The 9,143-nt window shown below is 51.2% G+C and overlaps 1 protein-coding gene across 1 annotated transcript in view; it reads left to right on the top strand.

Annotated features, from left to right (window-relative positions):
• Window positions 1-9,143, top strand: part of Nol6 (nucleolar protein 6 (RNA-associated)) — a 22,732-nt gene that overhangs the window by 4,307 nt on the left and 9,282 nt on the right. The window contains exons 4-22 of the mRNA XM_013026688.1: window positions 1,801-1,980; window positions 2,222-2,390; window positions 2,642-2,776; window positions 2,864-3,027; window positions 3,126-3,246; window positions 3,448-3,506; window positions 3,596-3,697; window positions 4,120-4,235; window positions 4,392-4,569; window positions 4,739-4,861; window positions 5,083-5,231; window positions 5,329-5,404; window positions 5,798-5,938; window positions 6,085-6,202; window positions 6,285-6,439; window positions 6,549-6,712; window positions 7,054-7,206; window positions 8,174-8,271; window positions 8,958-9,082. Coding sequence (XP_012882142.1) covers window positions 1,801-1,980; window positions 2,222-2,390; window positions 2,642-2,776; window positions 2,864-3,027; window positions 3,126-3,246; window positions 3,448-3,506; window positions 3,596-3,697; window positions 4,120-4,235; window positions 4,392-4,569; window positions 4,739-4,861; window positions 5,083-5,231; window positions 5,329-5,404; window positions 5,798-5,938; window positions 6,085-6,202; window positions 6,285-6,439; window positions 6,549-6,712; window positions 7,054-7,206; window positions 8,174-8,271; window positions 8,958-9,082 — 2,526 coding nt within the window. The remainder of the gene's footprint in view (window positions 1-1,800; window positions 1,981-2,221; window positions 2,391-2,641; window positions 2,777-2,863; window positions 3,028-3,125; window positions 3,247-3,447; window positions 3,507-3,595; window positions 3,698-4,119; window positions 4,236-4,391; window positions 4,570-4,738; window positions 4,862-5,082; window positions 5,232-5,328; window positions 5,405-5,797; window positions 5,939-6,084; window positions 6,203-6,284; window positions 6,440-6,548; window positions 6,713-7,053; window positions 7,207-8,173; window positions 8,272-8,957; window positions 9,083-9,143) is intronic.

Genomic DNA, 9,143 nt, shown 5'->3' with positions numbered 1-9,143 from the left:
ACAGCTGGCACTCTTATCACTGGACCATACCTCTTTTTTTTTGGTCGGTCATGGGGTCATGGGACTTGAACTCTAGGCCTGGGTGCTGTCCCTGAGCTCTTTAGCTCAAGGCTAGCTCTCTGCCACTTGAGCTACAACACCAGTTCTGGTTTTCTGGTGATATACTGGAGATAAGAATTTCACAGCCTTTTTTACCTGGGCTGGCTTTGAACTGAGATCCTCAACTCTCAGCCTCCTGAGTAGTTAGGATTACAGGTGTGAGCCATTGGCGCCCGGCAATTGACCATACCTCTTGTGTGGCATTTTGCTGGTTAATTGGAGAGGGAATGATGAATCTTTCTACCTTTCTGCCTTATCTGACTTTGTATTTCAATCTTCTGATCTCAACCTCTTGAATAACTAAGACTACAGTCATGAGTCACTGATGTCCAGCTTTAACCAATTTTTTTAAGCTGGGGTGGTGGGACTTGAACTTTAGAGCCTCAGGCTCTTGCTTAGATTTTTTCACTCAAGGCTGGTACACTAATACTTGTGCCACAGCTCCACTTCCAGCATTTTGGTAGTTAATTGGAGATGAGAGTCTCATGTACTTTCCTGTCCTTGGTGGCTTCAAACGGAGATCTTCCAATCTCAGCCCCCTGAGTAGCTAGGATTATAGGTGAGCCATCTAGAGACAGATTCTGAGGTGATTCTTCCACTGATGAAGAGTGGGGTGTGTATTAGGGATAATACTCATTTAGCTTTCTAGGCAGAATTGGTGACTTTGCCTTCTCCAGCAGTCTACTCATTTGGTGACAACCACAGCAACTCTGTCATCCTGAACAGCAAAATGAACCACAGGAAATTTTGTCAGAGAAACTCTCAATTAAAAAAAAAAGAAAGAAAGAAAAAATATACTTAGGCTTGCCAGGAAATAGATCAATTGTGGCAGCATCATCAAATTGCAAGAATTTAGGGTCATCTCCCAGCTTCCTACCAGAGTGATGATCAATCAGCAACCTTATAAAAATATAAGTTGGGGGGGTGGGGAATATAGTCATGGAGATGGGAGGGAAGGGATGGTAGGGGAAAAACAAAGGAGGAGGCAACAATGCTCGATAGGAAATGTACTTATTACCTTGCTCATGTAATTGTAACCCCTCTGTAAGGTATTTTCACAAAACATTAAAAAAAAAGTATAAGCTGTATGAAAATCTAGTACAAGGGAATAGGCAGCATTGACAGTTCAGGATAATCACCTGAACAATTAAACTAATTCCTTCCATTGTGGCTTGTTTGTTTGTTGAGATAGGGGCTTACTATCTAGCTTAGGCTGGACTGGAACTGATGATTTTTTTTGCCACCATCTCTCTCTCTCTCTCTCTCTCTTTTTTTTTTTTTTGGTTGGTAGGTCGTGGGGCCTGAACTCTGGGCCTGGGCGCTGTCCCTCAGCTCTTCAGCTGTAGACTAGTGCTCCACCAGTTGAGCCTCAGCCCCACTTCCAGCTCTTTCTGCTTATGTAGTGCTGAGGAAGGCCCTATGCGTGCAAGACAAGCACTCTACCACTGAGCCACTTTCCCAGCACCGATTGCCACCATCTTTCTAGCATTGGATTTATCATGTTGAGTTAAATCAAGGTGGTTTAAATGTCTTTTTTTTTTCTCTTGAGTACCTAATAAGGAATTGTCTTCATGTGAAAGACATTTATGGGCAAATTAACAATTCAGTTTCAAACATATTAGTGTGTTAAGGCATCTGTTAGACATCAAGAGGCCAGTGTGAGGAAGGCAGTGGAGTGAAGACGTGTTACTGTTTCTACAGCTTACTGACCAGTCGTGGCTTCCAGCTGAGGTTCGGGTCCCCCTGCATCAAGTGCCTTATAATGTGAAGGGTTCTTTCTGCTTCCTGCCTCCAACCCAAGTCACTGTTGTGGGCAGCTATCTTCTGGGCACTTGCATCCGACCAGACATCAATGTGGATATGGCACTGACCATGCCCAGGGTAAGGTTTCAGGTTTGGAGGATGAAGGAGCCCATGATAAGAGCAGCCTAGACGGGTCCTTGGGTCAGCTGTTCCTTTGGAACTTTGTGTTCCTTGTGTGAGAATGGCGTGTGTTGTTGCTGGATTAGACAACCCGTAGTCAGAAGAAACTCTGGGACGCTCACTTTGATCCCTCTTAGCCCCTCACCTCCACAAGTACTCATGCCTCTGGTCCTGTCACACCTTCCTTGACCCCCTCCAGGAAATCTTACAGGACAAGGACGGACTGAACCAGCGCTACTTCCGCAAGCGTGCCCTTTACCTAGCCCACTTGGCTTACCACCTGGCCCAGGACCCTCTCTTTGGCAGCGTTCGCTTCTCTTATACCAATGGCTGCCACCTGAAACCTTTGCTTCTCCTGCGGCCACATGGTGAGATTCATGCCTGGCCTAAGGGATAGGTGGGTGACAAATTTTGGGAGGGGCGGCACAAGGTCTAGGGGAGTAGAACTAGGAACTTGAAGGCCAAGTTAAGAGGCTGAGGCCTCAGGTTTGAGGGGACAGATTAGGACCTCAGATTCTGAGGTGGGATGACATAGGGCTCTCAAACATGAGAGGCGTAGTGTGGGGGCTCCTTCAGTTCTAGAAGCCACAAGGCCCACACCCAGTATGTCTCCACCCAGGCAAGGATGAACATCTAGTCACCGTACGTCTCCACATATGCCCTCCTCTGGACTTTTTCCGCCCATGTCGCTTGCTGCCAAACAAGAACAATGTGCGCTCTGCCTGGTACCTTGGACAGAGTCCTCCAGAGGGTGGTGAGCGGGCACTGGTGTCCAAGGGTGCTGGAGGGATGGGGCGTGGTGGAGGTTTCTCTTTTCATGGCTTCTCTGTTCCTCCCACAGGTAGCCCAGAGCCTCCTACTCCTCACTACAACACATGGATCCTTCAGGATACAGCTATGGAGTCCCATGCGCAGCTGCTGTCAGCTGTGCTAGGCTCTGCTCTGGGGCTGAAAGATGGTGTGGCACTTCTGAAGGTCTGGCTGCGTCAGCGGGAGCTAGACAAGGTGAGTTGAGGGTGACCTAGCCTTCCTGCCTCCTTGTGTGATGGACTGGCTCTGAGCTCAGGTCTCCCCCCCACCCCCCTTTCTTCTCTCTTTTTCAGGGTCTAGGTGGGTTTAATGGCTTCATTGTCTCCATGCTGGTTGCATTCCTTGTGTCCACACGCAAGATCCATACTACCATGAGTGGCTACCAGGTTCTGAGAAGCGTCTTGCAATTTCTGGGTGAGACCAACAGGGCAAGGAAGGTTAAGTGTTTCTCTTGTCTCAGGGATCCTCTCATTCTGTCAGAGATCCTTTAGTTCCTTGCCATTGGAATGAGCAAATGGAATCCTGGAGCACCTGGGCTGAGGGAGGCTGTCTTTAGAGTGGGGTCCCTGGGGAGAGATACCTTCTGACTCACCCACCATCTCTGGTTCACTCCAGCCACTACAGATCTGACAGTCAACGGGATCAGTTTATGTTTCAGCTCAGATCCCTCCTTGGTAAGTAGGAGAAGGGCAGTTCTGTGCCAGGAGGTCTGAAGATAAGGAAGGCCCAAACCTGACTGTCTTTTCTTCACCCGTCCCTCCAGCCAGCTCTGGCTGATTTCAGCCAGGCCTTTCCAGTTGTCTTCCTGGATTCGTCAGGTCGTCTCAACCTTTGTGCTGATGTCACTGCCTCCACTTACCACCAGGTACCGATAGAGCCAATGGTCTCTATTTCTGTATACCTGAGAAGTCCCAGTTCCGTCTCATCCCTTCTGTCATTACCCCAAAGTACTCTCTAAAGAAGCAAGATCAGAGCTACGTGCCAGTAGCTCACAATTATAATCCTAGCTACTGAGGAGTCTGAGGTCTGAGAATCATGTTTCATAGATAGCCCGGGCAGGAATTCTGTGAGACTCTTACTCCAATAAATTACCAAAAAAGCTAGAAGTGGTGTTGTGGCTCAAGTACTCGAGTGCTAGCTTTGGGCAAAAGAAGCTCAGGGACAGTGCTCAGGCCCTGGGTTCAAGCCCCAGGACCAGCACAAAAAAGTACAAGATGAAGTATGTTCCTAGTCTGAGTCGTGGGTTAGCCAGGTGCAGTGGTGGTCTCTCTTACCTTGTGGCTCCAGGTGCAGCATGAGGCACGCCTATCTATGGCATTGCTGGACAGCAAAGCTGATGATGGATTTCAGCTCCTGTTGATGACTCCCAAACCCATGATCCGGGCATTTGACCACATCCTGCAGTGAGTTTAGGGGAGACAGGGTATGTTGGTGGGTCCTGTCTCCCCGAGGCAATAAGGCAAAATTTCCTCCGACAGGTGTTCAGGTATTCAATAGAGTAGGTGTATGAGGGGCCTGCAGACCCTCCTACCCTTCTTTATATTTCTGTACCCCTCCAGTCTTCGTCCACTGAGTCGCTTGCAGGCAGCATGTCACCGGCTAAAGCTCTGGCCAGAACTTCAAGACAATGGTGGGGACTATGTCTCAGCTGTGTTGGGCCCATTAACCACTCTTCTGGAGCAGGGCCTGGGCTCCCGGCTACACCTGCTGGCTCATTCTCGGCTCCCTGTTCCAGAGGTGAGCCAGTGTAGTTTGGGGAGTTGGTGGGACTGAGGTTGGATTCAGGGTCCGAAAGGACTCAGATGGCATGCTATCTTTCTAGCCTAATTTAACTAGTTGTAAAGTTTATTTTCAAGCCAGTCTGGAGTGATTCTTGGGTTGAGCCTCGCCTTTTTATTTTCATCAGTGGGACATCAGCCAAGATCCACCAAAGCACAAAGACTCTGGGACTCTGACCCTGGGATTACTCCTCCAGCCTGAGGCCCTAACCAGTGTCCTCGAGCTTGGCCCAGAGGCTGACCAGCCGGAGGTGAGGCATCCAGAATGCACATTGGGAGGAATAGATGGAGTGATCTCATGTTGTTTGCTTGAGGCCTGTCACGAAAGATTCTCAGTCCCTTTTTAAAACAAAAAAAGCAAAACAAAGCAAAAGTTTATTTGAACTGAAGGCTTTGGTGCGTGCAGCTGAGTTACAGCACCAGCCCTGTCCTTTGTTCTTGATCACACCAACCACCTCTTACCTGTTCTCAGGCTGCTGGTTTCCGCCAATTCTGGGGATCCCGTTCAGAACTCCGGCGTTTCCAAGATGGAGCCATTAGGGAAGCTGTGGTCTGGGAGGCAGCCTCTCTCTCTCAGAAGCGCCTTATTCCTCACCAGGTGGTTACCCACCTCTTGGCACTGTGAGTATTAAGCATTCATGCCTGGAGGTCTAATCCAGAAGACTGGAGTGAGTAGCTCACTTTATGCTCAATGCACTGTGTCTGTGTCTCCCTTCAGCCATGCTGACATTCCAGATACCTGTATCCATTATGTGGGGGGCTTCCTGGATGCATTGATACAAGATCTGAAAGAGGTAGGAGGCTGGGAAAGTGGCTTAGTGGTAGAGTGCTTGCCTAGCATACATGAAGCCCTGGGTTTTGGTATCTCAGCACCACAAAAACAAAAAATTGGAAGTGGTGCTGTGGTTCAAGTGGTAGAGAGCTAGCCTTGAGCTAAAGAGCTGAGGGACAATGCTTAGGCCTGAGCTCAAGCCCAAGGACTTTTTGGGCAGAGGGAGGTAAGGGTCTCAGGGCCAAAGCTATTGAGAATCACCTGTGTCATAAGATGGGGTTGAGCTAGTCAAGCTGCATTTCCTAGGAGGTCCAGCAGGTGATGCTCTAGCTCTGTTGCAGTTTGAACTATGGCAAAATCCTAGTTGGTGCTGGGGTTTTACATTTAGTCTCCTGATCATCTTCTCTTCCCTCAGACCTCCAGCACAGGTGAGGAGGCTTTGACGGTGGTGGTGCGCTGCTATGATGAGCTCAGCCGCTTGCTGTGGGGGCTAGAGGGTCTCCCACTGACTGTATCTGCTGTTCAAGGAGCACACCCAGTACTGCGTTATACAGAGGTAAGGTGCCCTGATGAGGCAGAGGACCCATTTTGCTCAGCAACCTTCCGCCTCTATTCCAGTCACCCAGTATTCCTCTTTCCTTCTGAACGGGCATCCCTCCCAGCCCCAGGCACCTTCCTCAACCCCACTTCTTCGGCTGGCAGGTATTTCCACCAGCCCCAGTCCGTCCAGCCTTCTCCTTCTATGAGCTGCTCCGGGAGCGGGCCTCCCTGTTGCCCAGACCTGATAAGCCCTGCCCGGCCTATGTGGAGCCCATGACTGGTAAGAGTGCTCTTGAGAGGGAGAGGGACAGGCAGTTGTCCTTCCAGGCTGCAGTGAGAAACCTCTCATTCTTCCCCCTTAGTGGTTTGTCACCTGGAGGGCAGTGGTCAGTGGCCACAGGATGCTGAGGCTGTGCGGCGGGTCCGAGCCGCCTTCCAGCTTCGCCTGGCAGAACTGTTGACGCAGCAGCATAACCTGCGGTGCCGGGCCACTGCCACGCACACTGATGTCCTCAAGGTCAGGGATGGTTTCGGAAATCACGTGGGAGGGATGTCAGGTATACAAGAGGATACCCCCAGGACCCTGGGTGACATTCACTTCCCTAACCCGTCCCCTCTTCCAACAGGATGGATTTGTGTTCCGCATTCGTGTGGCCTATCAGCGGGAGCCTCAGATCCTGAAGGAGGTGCGGAGCCCGGAGGGGATGATTTCACTCAGGGACACTCCCGCTTCTCTCCGCCTTGAGAGAGACACAAGGCTGTTGCCCCTGCTCACCAGTGCCCTGCATGGGTAAGGCTCCCTGCACAGACTCTTCCTGTCCATAGGCCTTCGGCTCCCATTCTTCTCTCCTGGCTGCCCCTCTATCTGGGAGGCCAGATGGCATCACCGGGGTCTAGATTCTAGAAGCCCAGCTTTGCCACTTGCTATATTCCTCTGGGCCTTATTTTTCTCATCTGTAGGAAGGGAGTAACATTGGCATTGACCTCTTGGAGCATTTTTTAGAAGATGAGGTTGTGCATGTGATGCATTAACACAGAGTCCAGGGTTGGGTACAGGTGAATTCAGGCTGGCAGGGGGCTGTCCCTGGGCTCTGCAAGCCCTGATCTCACTGCCTCCTCTTCTTCCTTCAGACTCCAGCAGCAGCACCCAGCCTTCTCAAGTGTAGCTCGTCTGGTGAAGCGCTGGGTGCACGCACAGCTTCTGGGAGAGGAATTCACTGATGAGAGCTTGGATTTGGTGGCTGCCTCCCTCTTCCTGCGCCCTGAGCCCTTCACCCCTCCCAGGTGACTCTTCCTACCTTTTCTCTAGCTGAGAACTGCTTTTATCCTTCATGTTTTACCCATAGTCCAAATTGGAGAAAGTGGCCAAAGACACGGTAGAGGAGCCAGGTGCCTGTGGCTCACACCTGTGATCCTGTTGACTCAGAAGGCTGAGATTTTTTTTTGGGGGGTCCGGCCGTGGGGCCTGAACTCTGGGCCTGGGGGTGCTGTCCCTCAGCTCTTCAGCTCAAGGCTAGCTCTCTACCACTTGAGCCACAACGCCACTTCTGGCTTTTTTCTTTTTGCTTATGTGGTGCTGAGGAATCGAACCCAGGGCCTCAAGCATGCAAGGCAAGCACTCTACCACTGAGCCACCTTCCCAGCCCCAGAAGGCTGAGATCTAAAGATCACAGTTAGAAGCCAGCCTGGGCAGGAAAGTCTGAGGTTCTTAATCTCCAGTTGACCTCCAACATCAGAAGTATAGCTTGGGCTCAAGTGGCTTAGCCTTGAGTGAAAAAGCTAAGGGATACTTCCCAGGCCTTGTGTTCAGGCCCCTGTACTAGCACATGCTTGTGCTCCCTCCCCCTCTCCCTCTCCCTCTCTCCCTCTCCCTCTCCCTCTCCCTCTACCTCTCTCCGTCTCCTTCTCCCTCTCCTTCTCCCTCTCCCTCTCCCTCTCCTTCTCTCTCTCCCTCTTCCTCTCCTCCCTCTCTCTCCTCCTCCCTCCCTTTCTCTCTCTCTCTCTCTCTCTCACACACATGCACACGCACGCACACACACACACAGGGTGGGAAGCACCCTCCCTCCCACTGTCTTCTCTAAGGAATCTGAGCTCCCTTGATTGTAATGGAAGCTTGAGATCAGTGGCTGAGCCATAGACTCCTCCTCACTTCTTTACGCAGCTTCCCCCAGGATGAGGGCTCCCTAGATTGTGGGGGAAAGCGCCTGAGGGGCTGATGGCTGGGCCTCAGACTTTGACTCCTTCTACTTAGCTCTCCCCAGGTTGGGTTCCTTCGGTTCCTTTCCTTGGTGTCTACCTTTGATTGGAAGAACAACCCTCTCATTGTCAACCTCAACAATGAGCTCACTGGTAAGTTGGTAGGACCACTAGAGTTCCCCTTCACCAGTTGCACAGTGGGACACATGAGGTGTCTCTCCCATCCCAGAGGGTGAAGCCTGCCCGTCTATTTGGGAATAGAGAATGTCAAAAGGAAAAGGTCCAGGTTCAGACTGGCTATAGTGAGGTTTGTCCTTGTGTGGTCATTGACAGAATGGACTCCAGCAGTCTGTCGGGAGGCGGGCTGTGGAGAGCAGAGAGGAGTGGAGGAGGACTCTTGAACACTAGGTGAGAGGTCTTAGGGGAGCAAGGAAGTATAGACTAGGTGCCCACACATCTTGGGGGTGGGATAATGATTTGTAATCTGAGGAGCTCCAAGTCCCAGCCAAAAGCAGGGTATTAGGTTCCTAATTCCCCAGGTGTGTGGGACCCCAAGGTGGGAGGGGCCCGGGAGCAGGCCTGAGCTTGTGCAGGCCCAGAAACTAGACTAGGGGTGCCAGGCAGTGGAAAATTCTGCTTCTGGACTGCAGCTAGGGGATTAACACTCCACCCCATAAGGCAACTGTGGTGTCCATTTCATCCCTTTTGTCCTTTGGGGGAGGGGGATTGGAAAATCCCTGTGATGATCGGCCACTGGGCACATATGGGGAGCACCTGGAGTAGTAGAAGGCGCCTTCTGAGGATGGCTAGGCTGACTTAGCACACACTTTTGTCTCTAGTGGAGGAACAGGTGGAGATACGTAGTAGCTTCCTGGCAGCTCGGACCCGACTACCAGTCATGGTCATCATTACTCCGCAGGACCGCAAAGGCTCTGTGTGGACACAGGATGGACCCTCAGCCCAGGTTCAATTCCCTATTTGTCCCCAAATTTTATTTTCTTGTCCTGTCCCTATACCCCCCCCCC

This window comes from Dipodomys ordii, unplaced genomic scaffold, assembly GCF_000151885.1.
Source record: "Dipodomys ordii isolate 6190 unplaced genomic scaffold, Dord_2.0 Scaffold95, whole genome shotgun sequence".
NCBI lineage: Eukaryota > Metazoa > Chordata > Mammalia > Rodentia > Heteromyidae > Dipodomys > Dipodomys ordii.
The sequence above is the reverse complement of the archived record's forward strand: the minus strand, read 5'-3'. Positions and strand labels throughout refer to the sequence as shown.